The 25,314-nt window shown below is 38.9% G+C and overlaps 1 protein-coding gene across 2 annotated transcripts in view; it reads right to left on the bottom strand.

The window, feature by feature from the left end:
• Nucleotides 1-25,314, bottom strand: part of SHC3 (SHC adaptor protein 3) — a 63,961-nt gene that overhangs the window by 21,191 nt on the left and 17,456 nt on the right. For both annotated transcript variants that reach the window (XM_075739460.1, XM_075739459.1), the window contains 4 exons: nt 21,361-21,431; nt 8,982-9,045; nt 6,223-6,342; nt 2,478-2,531 (listed from right to left, as the gene is read on the bottom strand). In XM_075739460.1, coding sequence (XP_075595575.1) covers nt 2,478-2,531; nt 6,223-6,342; nt 8,982-9,045; nt 21,361-21,431 — 309 coding nt within the window. The remainder of the gene's footprint in view (nt 1-2,477; nt 2,532-6,222; nt 6,343-8,981; nt 9,046-21,360; nt 21,432-25,314) is intronic.

The raw sequence follows: 25,314 nt of genomic DNA, 5'->3' as shown, positions 1-25,314 counted from the left end.
TTAGAAGACTCCCATCAAAAGGCTACACAGGGCTGGGCTGATGCAGCAAAGTGGTCCCTGACATTCAAGGACTGAAGACAAGTGTGAATGAGCTATAATTTTCACCTTAAAGAAATTCCATTGCAGTGTCAAAATTTGGAGGCAGGGCTGAAACTGAAAAACTGCTGCCTTCAGGGACCTCTGAGAGACCTGCCTTATTAGACCTTACGAAATCCACCTCTCTAAAATTTCAGCAGGCATCTCCAAAAAACAGACGTCTTGTCTAGCAGCCTGGAAACAGCCACCTGAAATGACTATGGATGAAAAATATTTACTGTTTCATAAGGAAGGGCTGAAGAGAGCTAAAGCAAATCCAGAACACAGTCTTGGAAGTGAACTAAAAATGATTCTGAAATGGTGTGTACAAGGATTTGGTGGAGAGATTTTTAAGCTTCTATGTACTGACACAGCCAGAAACTGTCTGACTCATTGCAATGGGGAATATTGCAAAAATATATACGGTACTCAAGCTGTTCTCCAAAACTGTGGAACACTTCTCCAGTGGATATATTTTGAATGATGAAGGTAATTAATGCTTAGGGAGTAGGAGGAAAGTTGCAAAGCTAATTGCTGGAGCAAATGTATGGCAGATATCCAGAGCAGAAAAGTGGATGGGGTGAAAAGTGGGGGCAGCCTTGCTTCTAAATAAACCAAACTTCAAAATTCAAAGTAAGGGAAGTATTTTCTGAAGAAATATGGGCACAGATCTGGGTTCCTAGTTCAGTATGGCCTTTCTCCATCCATTTTCAATCATCTCATATAAGGGGATGAGCTTATGGGCTGGAGCCCAACTGTGTTTGGGGGATACGATTTGGTGGTGGCAGTCCTCCACCAAGTGGAAATCATTAAGGGCTGATGAAAGTTATGTCTGGATGACCCTCAGATAGGTTAATAAAGCTGTGACTTAAATTACATCTTTGCATCTTGTTGTCTTCTGTCTGCATGCAGGACAAAGGAACCACCTGCTTTATGAAAAAGCTTTTTAGTTAAAGTTGATACTAGCCTACTGAGACAAGCCTGTAGAGCATCATTAGATACTCATACCTACCCTCTCCACCCCCCAGAATGAGATCACCATGCAGTGGTCTTATTGGGAACACAACTTTACAATTTCACTGCCTCTTGTAGGCTCCCTCACACCATGCAATTTGATTTCTCTGGTAGCTCACTGACTCAGTAGCATGATTTTTTTCTCTCTATAACATTTGGAAGAGCTTGTTTACTCCAAATCCAATCTCTACTGCTTCTTCTCTCTTCTTTCCTGGTAATCACTCTATCAGTGGGCAGTGTGCAATGGTGTTTCCAGGACTTAGCATTTGGGATGGCAGATGGGGAGCAAAGAATCTTCTTACGGAGGCAGAAAACTGTGCTAATCACTCCTCTGCCCACTTCAGGAATTGTTCATTTACAGCATTCATTGCAATCTGTTGTATTTCAAAGCTGCTGTTGATCCATTTTTTGTTCCCCAAATTATTATGATATGGTGTCCTTTTCCCTTCTGGAACCAAACTGAAGTTTGCCCTTATGTTTCCTGAGAATAGTGAAGTGAACAGAGAAAAAGCCAAGGATCTTCAACTTAACCAAGTTGAACTGAGGATATTAACTCGCTAAGCAGGCTAGAAATTGCCTTACCTGTAGTACATGACTGATAAATGACAGATAATCGCATGATGGAGGAAGAGGCAGATTCATTCAATTAATCTAGGTTTAAAAGCTTTCAAACCTCTAAGGTAAGTGGTGAGCAATGTCTCTATTTTAGAACTCTCCCACTGCTTCCCAGGTGACAAATACTTTTTAAGCACATCTAATATGCCTTTGGATGGACTGCTTATAAAAACAGGGAAAAGCACAACAAGCAGGAGTCTGCCCTTTGATTTAAATGAACCAAGTATGTTGGTGTATCTGAAAGCTGTGCAAAACTAGTAAGAAAGATCTGGGCTTTTCCTGAAAGCCTGTCTTCACGCTGCATGAGTGTAGTGAATATACCTGAAGGCAGTATTTAGCACAGTCTTCTCAATGTACACTTAAAGACAAGAAGAAAAAAAATAAATGCATACATTGTTATAAATATAACTAACTGCAACATAGTCTATCACTGTAAAAAGTACAAAATAAAACAGAGTCAGGACAAAAATTCAAAAATATGACTATACTACATTACTGTAAAAAACAGAGCCCTGCTTATCAGTTGTTATATGAATGCTCATAGCCCTTTGATACTTTTTGTTTTAGCCATTCAAAGAGGAGGATTTATGACTGCTTGTCAGTCATTTCCCTCAAAAAGAGTTTGATGGCAACAATCAAGAAGAATTTATGAAACAAGAAACAGGAGCTATTGTGGTTATATTTTCCTTTCAGTAAACTATGCAATAAATTTTGTCACACAGTCCTCATAAAGCAATATCTATGTGGGGGGAAAGCTTTAAAGAAATGCTTACCAGATCACCTCCAGACGCAAAGGAAATAGATTGCATATGGTGATTTGCTATGATCTGTATGGATCAGAAAGAATAAGTGTGAGTCAATAGGTTTTCTTACAGTTTACCCTTTTGGTTTCTTTTTTTTTGGTTCGTACAGGGGTGAAAATCCAAAACCAAGTTCAAAATGACCTCTGTGTTTCACCTGCAGGGAGTGCAAAGAGTAGTATCATAATATAAACAAACTTTAGGATGAATGTATCTATTCAGGTGTTCTTTAAAACCTAGCAGGATACAGCAAAATTGCTAAATGTGCTCAGAACTCTAGTAAATCAAATAGATTTGTCATACAGTATCTTTGGATAAATTTTAATCTGATAAAGCTCACTTTCATTATTACAGATAGTGAAGAATGGAGCAAAGGGTCGTATTCAACAAAACACTTTTCTGCTGATGCCACTCTGGTGAAATCAATGAAATCATGCCAATCTACATACCAGCTAAGGATCCCAACATTGTTTCCAATACCTACTGTGTAATTTTATGTTTAAAATACCAACATGTTTCTAATATGCAAACAGAATTTTGAATCTAGCTGCACTGTGGCATCATGGACAAAATCTCAAGCATATTCCAGGGCATTTGAAATTAAATTTGCTTATATACAATTTGAACTAATATGATATTTTTCTGGGAAGAGACAAATTGTCTTGAACCTCTAATACATAGAAAAAAGCTCTGCTCCATTGCTATTCTGAGGTTTAACTTATGAAATCTTTTAATAATGAAATCATGTAACAACCAAGAAAGAAAAGGTCATTTGAAAGAAAATTTCACTTGATCATTTGAGTCACAGAAACCATGCCAAGGAATTCACCTGGTATAGGACAGGCCCCTTATTCAGTGCCTCAGAGCATGTGATAATAGTCATTTGGATCTTAATTGCTCACTTTGGAGTGGGTACCACATAATTTAGAAAACTGTTTTGGAAAAAAAATGAGACTAAAAAGTGTCATGGTTTAACATGGCAGACAGCTAAAACAACCACACAGCCTTTCATGCATTCCCCCCCTCCCAGTGGAATGGGGGAGAAAATGGAAAAGGAGAGAGGAAAAAAACCAAAAAACAAATTCATGGGTTGAGACAAAGACCATTTAATAGGACAAAAAAAGGAAGATAATAATACAAAACAAGTGATGAACAGCACAATTTCTCACCACCTGAAGTCAATGCTCTGCAAGACCCCGAGCAGACCCACCTCCCAGCCCACCACCCAGTTACATACGGAGCATGACGCCATATAGTATGGAGTATTCCTTTGGCCAGTTTGTGTCAGCTGCCCTGGCTATGTCCCCTCCCAGCTTCTTGTACCCCCCCACCTTCTCGTTGGCAGGGCAGTGTGAGAAGCTGAAAAGTCCCTGACTGCTTGGCAACAACTAAAAACATCAGTGTGTTATCAGTATTATTCTCACCTAAATCCAAAACACAGCACTATACCAGCTGCTAGGAAGAAAATTAACTCTATCCCAGCCAAAACCAGGACGAAAAGATATTCTCTGGGCTGTTTTCCCATCCGGCACCTTAAAGGCCTGAACTAGCAATTATCTTCTTTGGAAAGAAAAAAGCCTGACATGAGTTTCTATGGCTCTTGGTGCTTCACCAAGTAAGAGAGACCCGACAACTATCTGTTGTGCTTCTTTCATGTAAAGAGTGCTTCATTTTCAATACTACTGTTTGTCACACAGCAGCCTCTGAAAATGTGGTTGATTTTTAAGCGTTCACTGGTGAGCCATTGTTCCTTTACTTGTCAGTGAGGATTTCCTTCTCTTTTTCGTAAAAGGAAGAAGCGATCCAAACAATAGAGGTGAACTAGTGAAGATTTGTTACACATTTAATATTGTCACTGTCTTGAATTGTGCAAATCACCCAATCTTTTAGTTCAGCATGATAAAAAAAAAAAAAAAGTATTTCAGATTGCCTCAAAACTTGTTTTTCCAAATTTTAAGAAAACTGCAAATCAAACCATCAGTTCAAGTCAGACAACTTTTTTTTTTTTTTTTTTTATTTCACAACTCAACAGTTTAATTTATTTTGAGGCAGGGGTATTTCCCCCCTTGTATATTGAAACAAGGCATAGCATATTACCAAGGCCTTGCATTGCTTAAAATTAACCGATTCACTAATGTTAGCACATAGTTTAGAAACATTTCAGTCTACCCAACTCCACATTTTAAGCAAATAAACAAACCAAAATCAACTCATCCCTGCTTAACGTGTTCACAAGACTGTTGCGCAGGGATACATGCAATTGCTTTCCTGCTACCCCAAGGGGCAACAACACTGTCTTGTCTTGTCTTTTCTTTCCTTCCAGCTCCTCTGGGGAAAAAGAGGCTGTTACAGAAGGGCACAGCCATCTTCCTGGGTTGGGTCTCAAAGAGCGAAGCTGCTGGGCCGTGCTTATTTTCAAATAAAATGCTTTGCACAAACAAGAAAGAAGGGAAACCACAGTCAGACTGGGGATCTCTGAGAAACCACATGCTTCCCAGGCCTGCAGCACCCAGACTTAGTATCTCAAAAAGAATGATGCAAGAGAAAGATAAACAGTTTTGTCAACTCAGAGAAAAGGCAAAACATCTGGGGGACGATTCTTCCCTGAGATAAATTAGTTTAATGCCATTTCTACTCTGACGTCAGCTGAAGACAAGGCAACTTTCAGGGTTTGGCAGTTTTTTAGTAGATTTAATTAACATCAAGTTCCTATGCTTCTGACTAGGGGCAACCGTCATGAAAAGCACTGCTGTGTATATTCCATAACAAGGCTCCAAACTACTGCAACCAGCCATAATGCTGCTCCCACAGTCTCAGTGCTCACTGAAGAAGACAACGATGTTTTCTAAATGAGGATAAGGGTGAAGATAAATCAATGGAAGCATAATAATAAACAGCAAGCTTTTTAATAGACAATGTATGTATTCTTTCTTATTCTTTAATGCTGAGGCTCTTAAGGACAGCAGGAATTTTTCTTTTTTCCTCTCTAGCTGTATCTAGGCAGAAAGTTGCATGCCCTAACACAGTATGTGGCTCACAAATAGCAAATAGCACAGCAGTGACTACGCATGTCTGTCTGCTTTCTCTTCACATATATACCCTGAGCAAGGATTTTTCTCATCTCGTACATCATTCACAATCCACTGCAATGATTCTCCAAAGTCTGTCTGCACCTTCAGCACAATGAAGAAGAAGAAATGGGCTGCTTGAAAAAGAGCACCTCGTCTCTCTAAAAGACTGGCATTTCACCACGCTGCAAAATTCCTGAGACAGTATTTTTAGCAGTGCCTTAGGAATAGATTGCCCTTTAAGGCTCTAAATGTGAAGACCAACAACAAAATTGAGGATGTGCATCCTGTCCTTTAGTTACTTACTCCAAATTTACATCCCTTTTAATATCCTGAAAGTTTGTAATTGTACCCAACAAGAACTCCCACAAGCAGAAAATGCCATTTCATGTCATAGGTCTTTTAAGAGCAAAACTGAGCTACCTGAAACATGGTAAGAAGAAAATAATTCATCAAAGCTGTGTTGAATACTGGCATAAACTATGACTCCTACCATGCTTTATATTCTGTTTTCATTCATTTTATAGACATTACTGAGGAATAATAACTTTGAGCAACTGAGTATTTTGGCAGACAGTAAATAATTGTGCAGCAGGTGCAGTAGGCTGTTCATCAAAAGCCTCACAAATTAATATGGCAGTTACACTCACCTGTTTTGTATCCGGAGTCATTAGGTTTAAGCTGGTGGTGGAGATATTCAGCATTATGCTCATTCCTGCAAACTGAAGATTGCTCTTTCCCAAGATGCTAGAAAGAACTTTGCTTGGTTGCTGTGAAGGGGGAGGAGGGGGAGGGAAAAAGCACATTTTTGTTCTCTGTTTATTTGGGATGACCTTCATTGTATGCAGGGTTAGCTGTAATCTTAAAGGTTTCTAAAGAGTTGCTGACCTTTCAAAGATCATTTCATTGCAACAGCTGTTTTTCTATGGAGATAATTTCTCATTAATAATAATCATCATCATCATAATAGCAGCTAGGCAGGTATTCATCCACTCCTGACCCAACAAAATAGGGGTTTTGTGAGACAGCAAAGCCCCATCTTCACCAAGGGACCAAGTGAGTAGACTAAGATGAATGCCTTAAGTCAGTATCTTAAAATGGCATGTTCTCATTCTGTAAAAAGAGCTTCAACTCCTGAAAAGAAATCTGTTGTTTGCTCTGCATGTACTGACTGCTCTACCCCCTTCCCACATGGAAAGTGGGACTCCAGTGATACCGATGGGATGCTCACAAAAAGGGATATACAGTGTCATTATGCTTGTAGATTTCCGAGCTGTAGGTAGAAGCCCGGCCATAGGCTAAAACCTGTGTATGCTGGGGTACAACATGCAGCTAAAGATCGCTCCTAACTCACAGAATAAGTAGAAAACATGGGAATGTAATCAAGGGGATGTAACAATATTGATAACTTTTGTAGGCCTTTCACTAGATCTTAGGAGGTTTTTGTAGCTGTGTAAGCTACGCTGCCAAAGCAAAGTTGACAAACTTCTCACTCACCTTCAACAGCTCCAGGGACCCAGGCAGCTGCATGAGAGCAGCCTCATCCAGGTAACCACAGCCTGTACACAGCCAGGCTGCCCAGCAGTAACAGACCAAGTCCTTCCACTTGCTCTGCTTGCACTGGTGAATATTTATGCTGGTCATTAGGATATAAAAGCAAAGCTGTGACTGGAGGCAATGTTCTTCTGGCACTGCATCTGTGTTTGTCCTAAGCTGCCTTCAAGCTTAGAAAGTTTTGTCCCTGGCAGGATGGACACAATTGTGCTCCTTTACTCCTTAAAGCTTACATATGTTCAGGTTTACCTTCTTTTCCTGCTGTTTAATTGATTAAAAATAAGCTACCTACATACTACTCGTATGTAACACTTATGCTGTGCTATTTTAACTTTGTCATCTTACAGAGCTAGTATTTCAGTAACTTCTCTTTAAAACAAGCCTTTTTGAATATTTTTGTTTCTCTTCTTTCCTTAAACCCTCATGCCTAAGGATCACCTACCCACAGTGTGGATAAAGTGTGAAAACTTGGCTTCAAGAAGTACATGTTACCTTAACCAAACTCATAAGCCACTAGTGGTAAAAACATGATGAAGTACAGACTGGCAAAAGATAACTGTCTTTAACGTTTATCTGAAATTCTGTTGCTGGGAAAATTTTCTTCTCAGCCAGTAGACCTACTTTAAAAACACTATTTCTTTTCAATAACGAATAAGCAACATATTGCTTCTAAAACCAGCAATACAGCAAGGTGTTTCACCGGGCAGTTGGGACTCTGTTTAACCTACTTTTCCAATTATATTTTGTGCCATTTTGCTTTCCAAGGAAAAAGTTATTTTCCTCTTTATTTCAGGTTTAAAAACAAAAGCGAGGGAACTTATAAATACCAATGTGATAAATTTAGTGGCAGGAGGGGAGAATCACAACCTTGATTCTGGAGACAATTTCCAGTTAACCTGTGACATTTATCATATACATATGCCTTATTTTACCAGGGGAAGATTCTGCATTGCAAACAAGTGGCATTTCATCCCATCCCTTTCTGCTGGGATTCTGCCTAGATGGTGGAGCAGCTGGGGAAGCAGACAGACCTTTTCCTTCACCTGCCCATTCTCCTGTACCCAACAACACACACCTGGGCTGTAATTAATTGCTTTCTACGCTCCTTCCCTTAGAGCTAGCATTAAATCCCAGCTTTGCTAATAGACCCCTGGAAGAGCAGGCAGTGCAAGACTGCTGAGAGCCATCAACGTAGGAGCTGAGCCAAGGCTTCCTCCACTCCCTGCCTGCAGATCCGAACTCCTATCACACAAGAATCAAAGCATGGTAATAACCGTGTGACGCCAACGCGCACTGGGCCTGCTGTCAGTGCTGGCCACTGAGTATCGGCCATAGGTGTTTATGGAAAGAGCATAGGGAACAGAGGATCACCTGGTATGTTCTCTCCATTTCCAGAAATCAGTGCTTTCCAATCTCATTAATTGTCACCAGCAGAGCTATGCTTCAAGAACAGATCTAATCACTTTCAAACATTGGCCTTTGCCATAGCTTCCAGCACCTATTTCCACAATTTACTCATGCATTTTAGGAAAAGGCTCCCCTTTTTGTTTTAAGCCTTCCACCTGCAATCTACAGAAGAAAGAAAAGGAAAAGGAGGGGGTTTCTGCAGTAGGAACATAAAGGCAAGCCACAGTCTTTTTTTCTAGATGTACACATACTTCTAGATGCGTATAAAAGCAGATCCTGACCAAAGGGCAAGAGGCAACATACAGTGGGTGAAAACAGCCAGTACTTTAAATGATTAATGATCTGCAATTCTCAAAGCTGCTTTAAAGTCACCTGCCTGCTGTGCCTTGTCTCCTCTGTGTTGAACTAAGAAAATACAGTTAACTGCACTACAAGAAAAGAAAAATACCTTTCGTCTCTTGAAGGCTCCTTTGGCACCAGGCACGGCTTCACAAACACGAATGATTGCTTCCCTGAAGAGACAGAAAAAAGCTTTATGGCAAATGAATGTGTGGGTTTCTTCATTATACTTGAAATGCACTGGGAGAGAACAGCTTCAGACCGTACTTCTGTTCACATGTAAGGATAGTTAGTGGGTCAGTTAGCTCTCTTCTCAAGGCTAAAACAGGTGCCACGCAAATTTCAATTACTTCAGTGTGAAGCAGAAGGCAGTAGTCAATGTTAGTGTGAAGAAGAGTATCTTGACAACTACAAAAGATAAAAAATGTTTTCTCGCACTAATAAAAAGACCTTTTCTCACCGTAAATTAGAATATTTGTCTTACTACCTTCTTCTAAGTCACATCTTTGTACCTTATTAAGCCACAAGGAATCATAAGACATGTCTTTAATCAACATTGCTTCACACCTTTTTTTTTTTAAAACCTTTCGTGTAACGTAAGGGGTAGTAACTATCATTTTTCTCACTACTATACTACTCATTTTTCCAGTCATAGCAAACCCACCTGGCTTTAGATAATATCAGATCCCTAAAATATTCCTGGAAATATGCACATTGCATATAATACACATGATGTACATAATTTTAATTGATATTTGTTCAATAAAATGTAATTTATTTGTGACCGTATTTTTACATTGTAAGCAAAATTAATGTCATTAACATTTTGCTTCAGTTTTCTAATATGGCTTCATTCTTCCCATGGCACTCAACTAGAATGAAAGAAACACATGTTGAAAATGAATTTGAATTCATACTCTCTCACAGGAGAGTAACTGTACACTACAAAAACTCTTGAAATCATACTGCTACAAACAAATCTTACAGACCATTTCAGTATTTAAGAACTTGCTACCTGAATAGTCAATCTAGTCAGTATTTAAAATTTGCTCCGCTGCACGCAGAGACCTTCCTGTGATCATTAGCTACAAAGCTATAATAGACATATCCCATTGACGCTGTAAGACAGAAGGGTTGCACAGCTCTGCGTAAAGGTGACTCCAAACATTGTTTAACTGTTTTGAATATGGATTGAGACTAACAGCACACTGTATTTAGGCCTAAAAGTATGCAAATATCACGTATTTTATGGAAAAAGAAAAAAAAAGAAAAAAAAAAAACACAACAGAATGGGAGACAATGAACTACAAGCTAAAGAACAGTCAAAATAACCAAAACCTTGAAACATCACCTTGAAAAAAACATGAATTATTTTAATTTTATGCCATGTGCAGGATGATATTTCAGCTACACATTAGGTGAATGCACAGGATCAGCAATGAGTCAGGAGAGAAATGTCATATAAGTATCAGCATTCAACATATAATGGTTCAGCAAATGTCACAGATTTATCCAGTTCCAATAACTATATAATCACTATATAGTTATGCATGAAGTTCTTTTACCTAGGGCTAAATCCAAAGTTCAAATCACTTGAAGGAATCACATGAATTTATTACTTTTCAGGGGTGGGTGGTTGCAGCGGTAGAACAGGCCTTGCAACAGGTTTAAAGTCCTGTCATTCTGAAAAAGTGTGAGACTTACAGGAACAGATAGTCAAAAAAGCTTTCAGGCACACATTCCTTTCTTCGGGTCTAGAGGAGAGATTATTTGTTCCACAGCTTGTCTTTTACTTTTTTCTTTTCCCCAACTACATCTGGTCATGTAATAAAATTGCCTCTCGCTACAAAACCTGCCTTGCATATGCCCTCAGACCATCACAGCTACGAGTGCGCACCATTTAACAGCTCAGCCCTTGTATGTAGTTCCCACATTTACCACAATGCTTCATTGAGTCTAAAGAAGTGTTTTAGTTAAAGCAGTTACTAACTTTTCTTATAGAGCAAGTAAAAATTGGTTGGTTTAAAAAACAACCTGATGCATCTTAGAAACACAGCACAGCAAGCATCACATGCACTGATCATCATGATACTGAGACATAGGTTACTCCCGAAAATGTAACCAGGAAAAAGAAATATTCTTCTTCCCCACCAAAAATGCTCTTGGACTCGGGAAAAGCAAACAGACGTTGTGTTATACAGAGCCATACCCTCAGCCTTGCTATTGAGCTAAACCCCGTGATTTCCCATCTCTTTCTTGCACTGAACCAAATCCTTTGCAGGCAATGGGGTGGGAAGTCCAGGCCTGTGGCAGTCCCCAGCCCACTGCTGTGTTTCAGACCCACGCCTCTTGCTTCCCCAGGTGTGCCTGCACTTCCTGGGCATCTTGGCTGCAAGTCAAGTCACCACCAGCACTCCATCCTCTTTGCCTCCTCCAGTGGCCTGATCAGCGCATTGAGATCCCTCATAGGTTTTGCCTCTCACAAAAAGGATTTGTATTTCAGAGATACTAACTGTGCTTGAGGGATCAATTTGCCTGTAACTTCCTTTCTCTTCCTATTTGCCTCCACCATCTTCTCTCTCTAGCAACAACATGGAGTAGGTAGGAAGAAAAGCGAATTTTCAGGCCCCTGCACCCAACAAAAAACCACTTACAAGCTTTCCATTTTTCTATTTCAGGGCTGAGATTTGTAGTGGTTTTGCTACTGCCTTTTCTGCCTGCCAGCTCCCGACAATCAGACATAAAGCGTATTACTCAACAGACCCATCTGACTCAAGGACCTTGTTGATCGAAACTGCCACTTGACTGTAGGAGCGGAAATGCAACAGCTGAAAAGGCTCGAAGCCCAGGGATGGGGGCTGGCAAGGCAGCCCTGGTTACTGCTCCTACTCCCTGCCGCGGCGGCGTGGGGAAAGCGATGAGCAGCTGAAAAGCTGCGATGCACATCCTCTCGCTCAGAAACAAAGCGCTACAGGTTTTCCAGCTACCTGTCTTCTGGTAAAATAACTCGGTGTTCCCGAAGTCTGCAGGAAGACTGGAAGTGGGGGGAAGGACCTGAGAAAGGTGACAGCTTGTGAGATACATGTCAGATCAGGCAGGACGTCTGAACTTGAATTGGGCAATTATTTTAATTTTGGGGTTTGAAACTCTGTAAATACTAATGTACTTCAGCAACTGCAGGGTTTAAGTTAATAATGCTTCTGGTGAAAATGCTGGAAACTTCAGAAAAGATATTCATAGAACTATTCTGCCTAGGCAAGGTCAGAGTGGCCTGGCAGCAGTTCTTTTTTGTAGCTGCAACAAAAAGCACAGTACTTTACCCACCTGGGAGCCAAGGAGTCTTAAATAAGCATCTGACAAAAACAGGAGGAAAAAGGACAGCTGAGGATCTGCCACTGCACTGAAATGCACTTTTTCCAGGCAAAGGTTCCTGGATCTCTCTATTCTGAATATTCTAGAACATTGCGGGGCAGGCGGGGGGAGCTGTTTTTACACAGATAGCCTGGTGATATGAAAAAGACATCCTAAAGACTTCTTTCTTTAGGATGAAAGAAAGCTTGCATTGCAAGGCAGCACAAGGCAGACATCAGCTTTTTTTTGCAGCAAATCAAATTTGCAAACCGCTCTTCAGCACGAACACCCAAGCCACCAAACAAGCCCAGAAATAAGTATCACTGCTAAGTTGAGAGTGCCGCTACCTGACTTCTGCATGCAAACGCTTGTCTAAGCAAGGCAAAACCAGAAGTTCTGGACGTACCTGCATGGCTGAACAGTTGCACAGAGTTTGGAAAAGCTGGGTGCTTCCTTTCCAATAAGAAAGTTATTCGACATAGATGCACGTTACACCTTTCTAAGCCACATGATGTTTCATTAGCTAGGCTCAGATAAATACCAGTGTAGAGTTCTCTTGATCTCTTGTAAAATTAGCTACTGCGCTGTCTGCAGTAGGGACCACGTCCTGAGTTCCAAATCTGTCCAAGAGTATTTTCTGCTTTGCAGATGGTCATACCATCATCAGAAAGTCATTTTCTTGGCACAAAACATGTTGTGTATTTTGAATATAATTTCAGCACACAAATGTATCCAGTGAAAAATTACCAATATGTATTTTCCAAGTCTGACCTATTCTGCTTTAAAGTGACTTGACATCTCTCTAAGACAGAAAAAAAAAGACATTTTACATTGCCATTTTGTTCCATTAAAAAGGCTAATACCCTGACATTTTTCATAGTCTTAGTCATATTTTACTCCAACTGTTATATAAAGTAGCATATTCAGGAAGCTCAAATCTCTTCCTCTGTGAAACACCATCACATGAAAATACCCTTCCTTCTTGTGGTTTCAATGATTTTTTCTTTTGGCTCTGCTGCTAGGTTTTGTTGTTGCTGGTTTTAATTAATAAGATTCAATTGATTAAAAAACAGAATTCTAGAACTCATATTTCAGGGAAATGATAGGCACACACAAATTGCCCAGATTTTCCCAACATATTTGGAAAAAGTATAGCCATCTCAAATATTGAGATGAGAAACTGTAACTAGTTTTTAGTCTGAAATGTTTTGTATAACAGACATTATAAGACCTAAAACCTACCAATATTCTGTTGTTAATATCTTCCAATGTCCTAGAGTTCCCAAGCTTATCTTTGCCACCTCCAAAGCACAGAGCTTCACAGGTTAGAAAAACAGACATTGAAAGATGGACTTTTTAAATGAAAGCATGACATGTCGAGAAGAATTGTACAGAAGGCTCGCAGTTATTTCTTAACAGTATTATATTCCTGCCAATTTTTTTAATAATTTATAAATAATTACCAAGTGTTGTACCAGTATTTGCTGAGGAGAAATAAAATTCATACCAAACATAAAAATAACTTGCTTCTGAAAAAAGAAAAAAAATGGAGACCAAAAATACCTTTTTACAAATCCATTTAATAATTGAAATATTATTTGTTCATTTGCAAAACAGGCAAAATGAGTGAGTGCTGTCTGAAGTAGCACAGGGGACATTCACAAGCTCTGAAGGCTAAACCAGTATATTACTGTTTACAGAACTTTAAATGCCAACTGGCAAATTGACCACGTCTGGAAGAAGTAAGGCTGCAGAAGTAGCAAAGGAAAACAGAACAGAGTGTGTGGATAGGAAGGGGAGGCTAACTCCGTGGCGTGGATGCACCTACTGCCATGAATTCAGAGTACCGTGCTGGGAGGAACCCCTGCGAGGAGCACCCCCAGAAGTGGCGCAGAGACTGAGCGATGCCGTTTGTCACAGCAGCCTGACCGAAGGGAAGCCCCTCCTCCCCGCACAAGTGATGGAAAGCCTGGAAAAAAAGGGTTTGTGGAGTAAGTCGACCTCGGCAGATGTGGCACGCGAGCTGTTGTCACTCATAGAGCAAGGAGACGACGACTCGTCCTTTTCTTCCACTCAGCTTCTCATTTTGTTTCTTGAAACAGAGGTTTTTACGTATGTAGAACATCTACAAGTAGAAAATGAAAAGAAGCTGGCCAACTTCATTTTTGGTTTATTGAATAAACTTTATACAGTAAAAGCGTTGGCCTTGGCAACTGTTAGACATAAAGTACTGCATGCTATTAGGTAAGTAGCATGCAATCTATCCAATCGTTATTCTTATGCTCCAGCATCTTCAGTGTGAGACTTACATCAATCTGCTAACAGAATTCAGTAAGAGAGGACTATTTTGCTTTTACTGCCAAAGAAACTTTTTATCTATTGGTATGCTCAATGACAGCTCTGTTCTTAGTATTCATAGATTATCTAACTTTAAGGAATATTTGAGGCAATTTCAGCACAATCTGTACCTTCTTTTATAACATGCAGGTAGTTTCAGAAGCTGTTTCATTCATCAGTAACAGAGAAGTCTACCTGATCCTGATGACTTCTTCTAATACAGCAGTTCTGAACAATGGTCTTATTTTTAGAAATGTAGAGTGAAACTGTGTATCCAATAGCACACCTTATTTAGATATATCTCTTCACTTTGAATGCACACAGTCAGATTTGTGCTTTGCAAAACTGGAGCAAACATACCCACTTTTTCCTTATAGCTATGGTAAATGTGTGCCACCAGCAGGCGATGCCAAAGAGGCATACAGCTACTCCTCCAGTGCTGAGAACACAGTCATATACATCTGCAATTAACCGTTATTTAGACTCTGACAATCTTGGTCCAAAATTTGGGGTACCTTTCAAAGAGGAAACCACTTAAAATACTGGTTACAGCTTTTATGAACATAAAGTGAGGCTATACAAACCCTTGATGTTGAATGCACACCTACAAAAGCCTTCCTTCTGCACAACCCTCCATCTGTCAAGAACAAGGTCAATGATACCAAAAAACCAAAGAAAAATGTATTTGGAAGTTTAGATCTGTTAGGTAGCTCCAATCCTTTCACTTCTTTTGTGACCTTCAGGCTTTTTTCCACTCAGCCTGGTCTCTAGCTGTTTATTCCAGTAGTGGTCACGGAGATGGAGAGAGCTGTCTTTTGTGGCTAAATCAGGATCATAGTAACCTCCAAACTAGGTCCAGCCTTAGGTCATTTACTATAGTATCTTATCTCTCAAAAAGTAGCCCACAGCAGGTATTTCAAAGGAAGGCATAGGAAACCTTAAAAAAGTAAAATGAAAAAAATTAGTCTAATATTTTTTTCTAACCTCTAATTGGTTTCATGTCCAAAGCAGGACTTTGGAGATAGGTATCTTCATCCTTATGAGAGGACTGAAGTTCTAACACTGCCCTTTTGAATAACCCCAAAAGATATATGACATTTTATAAATATACAAGCTGTATTTGCAAAACCCAACTGTCCAGTGGTGATAAACTGTCTGGTGTGACTGGATATATCATATGAAAAACACTCAAATTCCTTATGCCTTCTTTTCTCTGTGTAATCAAACTGCTAGGTGCTATTAGAAGAAGAATTTGAGAGTGTCTCTGTTTCCAAGGTGCTAGGCAGTTGTTAACTGTTCATTGTGATTTGCATTTAAAACATGTAATACTACTCTGCCTTAGTTCTTCTGCTTCTGCAGTACCAAGTGGAGTCACCAGCTTTCTGAAAACCCAGGGTACAACTATACCCAAAACTCTTCCCTGACCCTTTGGCTTTCAACTGTCCACCTTCCCCATCTCAGGCAAGTGGAATGGGGGAGCTCAATTAATTATTCTCACTCAGGCTTTGCATTACCATATACTAGTCAAATTAATCCAAACACTAGCTAACATCTTCCCTACTAATAGCACATTGAAAAATGAAAGTTTTCAACGTTAAGCATACAAAACCCTATTTATTCTAACTCATTTCTGTATTAATGACAGCTAAACTAGCAAGTGTAAATTATTCTCTGATGATATCAGGCACTATGGCTGTCATTGCCCCACATACAGGTGTGCTGTATGAATTATAAGGATGTCCCCATCCACTTTTGGGAATCCTGCTTCCTGGTGACCTAAGCAGTAGTCAGCACCTTGTGCTTCCCAGAGCTTTGGCCCTGAAGTAACTGTGCACAAGCAAAGAGGGTTCTTGTTCACACCCCTTCCCGCATACAGCCGTGTGCCCAGACTGCGGTGCGGGTACGCCAACGCCTAAGCACCAGCCCCTAAGCACTACCCATATCCAGAGTCCACGTAGCAGAAAGCAGGAGTGAACCACACTCACCTTCCAAAGAAGTGAGCATGTTAAGGAGGACACTGAATACGGAATTCACTGTAGATAACACGTTACCTATCCGCCTTCAAATATCACAGGGGATACATTCTTCCTTTTCAAGTCTTCCATCCTTTTTTGAATGATGCTTCCTGACAGTAAATTTCTGCAAAAAACACAGATATGGTTGAAAGAAAAACTACATCAACAGAACTTCATTGATATTGTTTAGCAGTGGACTCAAACCCAGCTCTAAATCTGGATTTCCATCATCTCCCCTCCAGAAGCTTGGGGTATTGGCATAAATAGGTTTAGTTTTCACTATTAATAAAGTTCATGCCTCAAATTTGGAGAGGAATCTCTTTCAAATTGTTCAGCCCAACAAAGTTCATGGAGAGGACTGGGATCAGAATTTGGATTCAGGTCCACTGCTGATACGAAGTATTTCAGTCTTCTGATCTACATGCTATTAACACAACATGCAATATAATGTTGTACTCAGCATGGGGAGATGCGACTTGCTGAAGCTGCATGCAGTAAACTCATTGCATTCAATTAGAAACCAATCAACATGCAGCCAAACACTACTGTACAACAAACAGTGCATGCAACGTTATTCTAACTCCATCCAGTGCATGACTACACGGATTTAACAATAAGCATAGAAACATGTTATATGAACTGCAAACACTGGACACGTTGCAAAAGAATGTTACCTGATTTTTTAATTATTTTTTTTAATAAACAGCCTGAGGGCACAAAGGGCCTGGCCACACAAGCTTAAGAGTGGTTCCTTTCTATGACGATGGCGGTAGGCTTCAGATGAACTCAGGACCACTTGCCACCTGCGGTTAGCTCAGTAGTCTCGCCTGCTAGTCCTCCTGTTCCTCAGCTATGTTGAAAATGAAATGCTTCTGTTCATCTTGCTGCTCAAGAAAGTCATCTTGACTTCATGTTTGTTACAAGAATTATCACTGGATAATTAATGATGCAACATGTGGATTTAGCTGGCTTTTAGTTATCATTATGCATAACTGCTGACCCTTTGTCTTGTGCATCCATTTATTTGCTCAAGAATTCACATGACATTCATTACAGAAAAGAAAAAATACAATACAACTGATTAATACCACCCTAGTTCTCCTATTTCTACTGTAATGAAAGAATCTTGAGAGTTCAAATATACAATGATAAGGGAAAAACCTGTTATAAATTGTACACAGCTGTTCATTTTTCCTCAAATCAGATACAAAATTAGGATAACAATACCTTTTGTCAGGCACCACCAAGGTTGTTAAGATCTGATGAAGACTATGACACGTGAAAGTGCTTGCTCACTGCTTTCACATGAAGATAAATGTATCACTGCAAGTTTTAACATTTTAATTTAAAAAAGTGAAAAAGCAAACCAAAACCAAGTCACAGGCCACGTACAACAGCTTTAAATGGCACAGATTGTTTTTTCACATCACTGTGACAAGGAAGGAAAGACCAAACTGTTTACACTGGAGCTTCAATACAGTTCCTGGTGTTGAAGTCACAGTTCTTCATTTGTCAGACTGGTCCATACATACACACCGATGTATATGCTTCCGTAATGTATTCATTGTAACAGCTGGGATTTTCAAAATATTTGGACAAGCGTTTCCCATTACCTTATTATTTAAAATGGGTGTCTAAGTCACTAGATAACTGGAAATCTTAGCCCAATTTTCAAGTAATTTATAAATGTTCACCCAACAATTTAAGTGCCCATTACAAGCACGAATTAATTTAATCACACAGTTGTCTGTGACTGGGGCTAATGGTTTCTCTAAAATAACACCCAGTGTTTGCAGCAGAGTCAGAGAGTACACATCTCACCCTTCCATGACTGAGCAACAGAGGTTTTTTCCTTCTAGGAATTGGTGCTGCTCATCTTACTTTGGGGTTTTGTTCTTCCTCAAGGCTAGTGGAGAGATAATGTGACATACACAATAACCGGAAGACAGAAAAAAGGCAAATGTAGGATTCCTAATGGTTGACTTCCTGTGTTTGATCCCTGCAACATGGAGGAAAAGCAAGGGTAAGAGAGCAGGCAGGGACAGGGATGTGATGCCGTGCTGGAAGGGGAGTGCTTTGTATGTGTCAAGCGTGATGTGTGCTTGTTAGGAAGAGATGCATCCAGACTTTGACACTGAATCAGGTAACTTGGTTCATCTCTTCCAACTGTTTTTTAATCATACTTAGTAAATACTGCATAATACCAGAAGTCATATTGGCCCAAGACAGATCACTTTCTTCTATGACTGGTTTTGCAAGGTCTTGGAAAAAATAACAGATTAAACAGGTGTGACGCATGCAGTAGGAACAATTTACAAAGTTATGGGTCAGAAAGGGATCAGAGCTGCCTTAATGTCTGTGTCTTCAGTTACAGGAAACAGCACAGAGAAGTTTACATGGCCCCATACACAGAAAAGCTTTTACTGCAGCTATAGATCTAGGTTCCTCAGCTGGAGCAGTCACAGCCGACATTACTGAATCTACAGACCCAAAGCTTGGTCAGGACAAGAACAGTTTCCATACTGGTGGCAGGCTGCAGAGAAATCAGCAACAGACATACCTAAATATAAGTGTATGACATAATAGACATAAATGTGACTTTCAGCTACTTTTATTTTATTTGTAATCAAAGGGCTGCAGAGACCATTTGGTGCTAAGCATCTTCTTAAGAGGGAATTGGTGCCTGTAATATCAGAACATCAGCCTTATTAATTCAGTACATACCTTAAGCCTCTCATTTTTCTTAATGCACATGAGCAAGTTAATCAGCAAATGTGAATTTTAATAATTCCTTAATAATATTTTTTTAATAAAGAACAGGCTTGTGTGTGAAATGCTATATGGCAAAGCATGGCACAGACTGCTTCCTGTGGGTACTTAAAGCTTAAGACACGTCATGGGGGTTTCTAGAGCCAGATGAATTAATGAAATGCAGATTGAGATGCTAGATCCTGATTCAAAAGTCACCTAAAGACTCCTACTTTCAAAAAAAAGTTTTAGATCAGGAACTACAGGATCAGAACGATGAGTTAATGAGCTTTCATTTTTTTATAATCAACAGAAAATGCAAATGCAAAAAAACCCAAGCAAAACACGAAGATATGGCTTACTGCTTGAAAAAAATGTCTTGTGCTTTAGATGTGGTCAGAGGAAGATAAGCCAAGAAAATGCGCACCATGTAGTCCAATATGCTATAACTTCAACAGAAGAAAAATGTAATTCCAAGGAGGTTTCACAGCAAAAGCCAAGCATCATTTTTTGTATTGAAAGAACTCTAACAGAAAGATACGTTCTTTGTGCAGACCGTATTGCTTAGATCAGAAAATATGCTTAACTATTAATGGCAGAGTTGTGTCTTTAAGCTAGAGAGTAAGAAAAGTGCAACACTATTCCAATGAAGACATATAGGAAAAGAGACTGTGCTGAAAAATAAATCCAAATTCGGTTCACCTTCACATATAGAATACAAAAACAATAACTACCACAACTGTTTCATAAGCCAGTATCATTCCAAGTGGTAAACACAAATGTGCCACCTGCATTGGAACTACAAGTCTGTTTAGACATGAAATCATTTTAAAAGGTCACTGCTGCAAATACTACAGATATGTACATGATGAGTTTCAAAAAGTACTGTAGTAAAATTCTCAGATGCCTCCATAATGTACCTTGCCTGAAAACCAGAATTCTGTCATTTACCTGGCCTTGTGCTTTTACACCTCTCATCATTGTAGTATCTCGACAAATTAATGATTAACATTTTGTGAGGACTCACAGGGTCTAATTCAAAGCTGCTGTATGCAAGTGTAACTCAAAGTAAATGCACATAGACCATACGATCAGCACCCAAGCCTAAAAATAAGTAATTCTTCTCATTTAATAAAAGAAGTACTTAGTTGTCTATGGTATGACAAATGGTTTATGATAGATGATCTGCAACTGTAAGATGTCTCAAAGAGGTGACATTCAAGCATTGTATCCAGCCATATCACTTTATGTTTGTTCCTTTGGAAAGGATTACTTCATTATTTCAATGCCAGAATTTGAAATCATGCTCTCCAGTTGCTAGATGACAGTCTTACAGTCCTCTGAAAACAAGGAGCTCAGTTTTTCAAGTGAAAATGCCTGCAAAACACTATTTCCTGTAGTTCTCAGAAAACAGTCTTCTAGAAATAAAATTATTCATGGACACTTCTTAAGGCAATGCTGTACTTATGTACCACTCTTAAAAAAATACCATGACAGGTTTAAAAGAACATAATACAAGCTTATTGTTTCTTACATACAGTCTGGAAAAGACGATGTTCTTACATTTGTCTCTGATATCATTGTGGTGATATATTTTCATTTATGTCCTTTGTATGTCCAACTTATAATCTTACATCTTTTCATAAGAAATTTCTATAAAAACATATAAAACTGCGGCTCCAAACCAGCTCCTTAGACTCATTTTGACAAATGCATTGTAAATTTTAAGCTTATTCTAATTCTCACTGGCTTAAATGTCACAAAATTGGTACCTAGGTGTTATTTGACATAACAAACAGGCAAAACTTTTCTAAAGCAGTTCCTGGTGCATCAGAACACCACAAAAAAAAATATCCTTTAAGCCTTGTTGGAGCTATATTAATACCAGGTGAGAGATGCTGTATAATCAAAATTAAAAAGTGGATTTGCAGTATCCAAAAATTATTTATTATGTGTTTTGCCATCTTCTGGGCCTTTCCACTTTGGGAACACAATTCAGAAGTTACTTTAAAAAAACCTGCTTGTACAAAGTCTTACCTTGCAATCTGTGTTCTAGTATTGAAGTCAAGAGATTTCATTGAGCGTAAGACTTCTATACACCCCAAGTACTGTAAGGAAAAAGAAACAGTTGGAAAACGTATTATAACTATTCTTGAGTTCTAGGAAAAAATGCAGCTAATCATTAAAAGGCACTGTACAATTCTTATTTTTACATTTGATTTATCCTATGTGTCAGGTAGGGTTTTATGATTATGTTCTTGTATGTCACAGATTTGTTCCATAAACATTTTATTTCATTTAAGTGTCAAGCTTGGTTCAACATATATTTTTATGTTTAATCTAATCACTGTAATACATCTAGTTTATAATGTGTTGCTGTGGAACAGACCAGACTTATTGCCTCAGATTTTGCCCTGCATCTCCATGAAAAAAAACGGGAGTACTGCTAGAAATTTTGTTAAACTAGAGCAGTATCTATCACCAGACTGAGAAAAACTGACGTCAATCATCTGGACTCACTTCCAAAAGTGGGCATAATTTGCATGTGCAAAAGTCCACATGCAGCTACAGCTCTCATCGGATATTTGGATAGTGGCTTTGTACAAACCAACTCATGCCTGGCATATCCCACGGCAGTATCTTTGCATGTAGGTTAAGTACTCAACCACACACCTGACTTTTGAAAGTCAGAGGAAACAGGGATGAGTCTTTACATAATAAGCCTGATAATACTATTCTAGTATTGTGGTTTCATATCAGCCTTTGTATCAGTTCTTGTATCTATTCACGGTCTAATGCAATCTATTTGGGTATGAAACTGGTGCAAAAAATCAAGTGAGGCCACCATTTTGTGTGTGTATGGGAATTTTATTTATATTGGAAAAATGACCTTTTGATTAGATAATTACTACATCAGTAACTATACTATCTAGAATTTCAGCAATGCTTTCTCTATAGAAACATATAGGTTACACACTGTTTATAAGCTGAGGAAGCATCTAGTGTGTTTTCACATGTTATTATTTAATTTATTGCTACCAGAAGTAACAAAATTATTACAATACTGAATAAAATAAACTAAAATATCAAGTGACTCCTATTCAGTACATCGCTCGAACTTGGATTATAATAGCCCACAGTTTCTGGAAAGTGTCGTTTCAAGATCCACTTCCTAGAATTTTTTAGAAATCTCCTGCAATTTTATCTTATGTTTGAAAAGCCTGTAAAATCCTCATGGAAAATGTCTTGTCTATAGAGATCCTGGCACATGGATCTTTCCAGCTAAGGGTCATACTCTCAATCTGTTTCGATTATCATCACTCCTCTATCAGTGCAAAATTAGGTACTCCCTTTATCTTATTACAGGTAGATTCCTTTTTTTCAGCTGAGGTCAGTTAAGTTATGCCAATATACAGAAATGAAAGATGTTCTCCTGTAATCTTTTTGTGTCATTTTTTTTAATAATTCTATGATACTTGTATAGATAAATTTTCCCAATTATGTATTTCATGTGAGACACTTTTGTAATTAAATATGCTATAAATGGTATAACTATTCAAAGGTATCCAGGTGATTTTTTGCTACTGAAATGCTTGTTTTTCACTATTTCATCAACTTGTTCATTTAGACCACTCAATACTAAACCACTCTTGGTTTGCACTTGTTCCTTCACTTATCTATATTTGCCACAAGTCTTTTAACGCAAAGTAATTGTACAATTTTGAGAACCAGGTCCAACATTTTAGAAGCAAACTCTAGGAGGTAGTTTGACAAGTACATGCAAGCGTGCAAATAAATATACAAACACATGTGCACACAAGTCACTGTCGAAATAAACACACAAATAATTAGACAAATACCCATAAACATACTTAGAAGGCGTGCATTTAGACTCCTTTCAGTCATACTACCTGATCTGCATTAACAAAAGTAGAGACAAAACCAGACTGAAGGAAGGTCAGATGGAAAAGTTATCCTGTACTTTTTTTATGTATAGCACGAAGACAGCTGAACACAACATAGTAAGGCTTGCAGTATTCCTGACTGATCAAGGCAAAGATGGCAACTGATTTTCTGGGATAAAAGATGTGAACACTTAATCACCACGGCATGTTTTCAAGTAACGAGATTACTATAAAAACTGACATTCAAAAGGTCCAAAGGCGAACTACAGGGACATATAACTCACCTACTGCTATGCTTCAATTATTCCCCAAGACCAACATTGCTCTCTAAAAATATCCATTTGAAGTACATCCTGACAAGGATCCACAGAAAGGAGACATACAACCAAGATAGCAAGTAAATAAATTATTCATTTATTTCAACAAATAATTATCCTGATTAAAAAGAAATGCTATCTTTTGCTTTAGGCATTCCATGAAACATTTGAAATATATAATTATAAAACAGTCTACTTCTAAAAAAGCTCCTCTTCACCCAGCACTTAGTGTATATTCTAACCAATCAGCTACTGTGCACTGTGATTTTTATGAGCTCCTACTAGCAACTTCCCTTTCATTGCTCAGGAAAAAAACATACCGAGATGCAGCCCACCTTGAAATAGGAAGATTTGGGACTACCGGTTCCAAGCTCTCTCAGATAACATTCTGCCTCCTGTCTACTTTCTAATGTTTGAATGAGTTTCCAGCTTGTATACCTACATTGAATGGTACTACGCCCCGAGGAAAAAGTCTTTCATATGAATTAATACCTTCCCGTTCAGAGGTTTTAGATTCATAACTAGTACTTTGCATGCTAAACAGCACCTTGCAGGAAGCTGACGTAGATCTAAAAGCAGAGTGCCACATACTCTCGGGACCACACCTCTCTCATTGCATGAGGTTCCAACATCCTTACTAGCTACAATTTTTCCAGGTAAATGTAAGAGAAGGCCATATATCCCAGGTTTCTGGTTTCCCGTAGGTGAAGATTTTTTTCCATATTCCATAAAGCACCTCTGCCTTCTCTATGACGCAGTCAGAAAATTCTTGTTTAACAACTAAAATTTTTTACTGTACCCTGTGTAAGAAACAGTATGGAGTTCTCCCAACATTTGTCAGAAGCAGTGCAACACAGGAGCGCTGAGTGCATTCATGTGCTTGGAGTGAAGGGAAAAGGCAAATGAGGGTAGTCACTGTCAGAGATGCCTTTTGCCCCACAAACATGAACAATCTTGTTCAGTGTTTCCTAACAAGCTCATTCAAAAACCAAGTTACTGACCAAAACTTCCATTATTTGACTCAGAAGCTAGTAGTGACAATAGCAACAAATATTTTCATAAAAATGTAGCAAGATGTAGCCCCATACTGCGCTGCACCAGTCCAAACTAGGAACAACAAATGCTTGAACACTTAACACTTGAATGGCATATGCAAGTCTAATAGCAGACAAGTGTCTGCCCAGAACATGGGTAGCAGGAAGATCTGCCCATCACCTACTCTCAAACAAAATAAAGACTCCTGATCTTGGAGTCTGAACTACTGGAGTACCATTAGCTCACCAAAACCGCATGGGTACTATTAGCAAATTAAGATAGTCTGCGTAACCAGATGACCATGACCAAATCTGAGTGGTTCACAACATTGCAGATTGTACCTGCAACACACAAAGCCTCGTGCGAGTTATGTAAGAGATAACCTGGTTACATCAGCACACAGACATGCATTTGCATTGTTAGCCAAAAATTAGTCGGTGACTTCAAATATCAATGTATCTGAAATCTGCACTAACAGTGCGTAGCTGCTGCTAATAGCCTGGGGACTCAAAATATAGATTCAGATTCCCAGGGTTCTGGGTGGTGTATGTAGATCTAATTTTTGAAAATAGAAATCTCTGAAACATAAGACAACCTGTAATAAGCTGGACAATTCACTGCAAGTTTCTCACCTATAGGTTTAAGCTGTGCTTTTACTTGGCAAGTATGCAAAAGTGAGCCTCTTTTTATTTGCTACATCTGTTCCTCATATGTATCTCAAGTCATATCATTAC

The sequence above is a fragment of the Balearica regulorum genome, chromosome Z (genome assembly GCF_011004875.1).
Source record: "Balearica regulorum gibbericeps isolate bBalReg1 chromosome Z, bBalReg1.pri, whole genome shotgun sequence".
Lineage (NCBI taxonomy): Eukaryota > Metazoa > Chordata > Aves > Gruiformes > Gruidae > Balearica > Balearica regulorum.
Note: the sequence above shows the minus strand (reverse complement) of the source record. Positions and strands in the feature narration are given on the sequence as shown.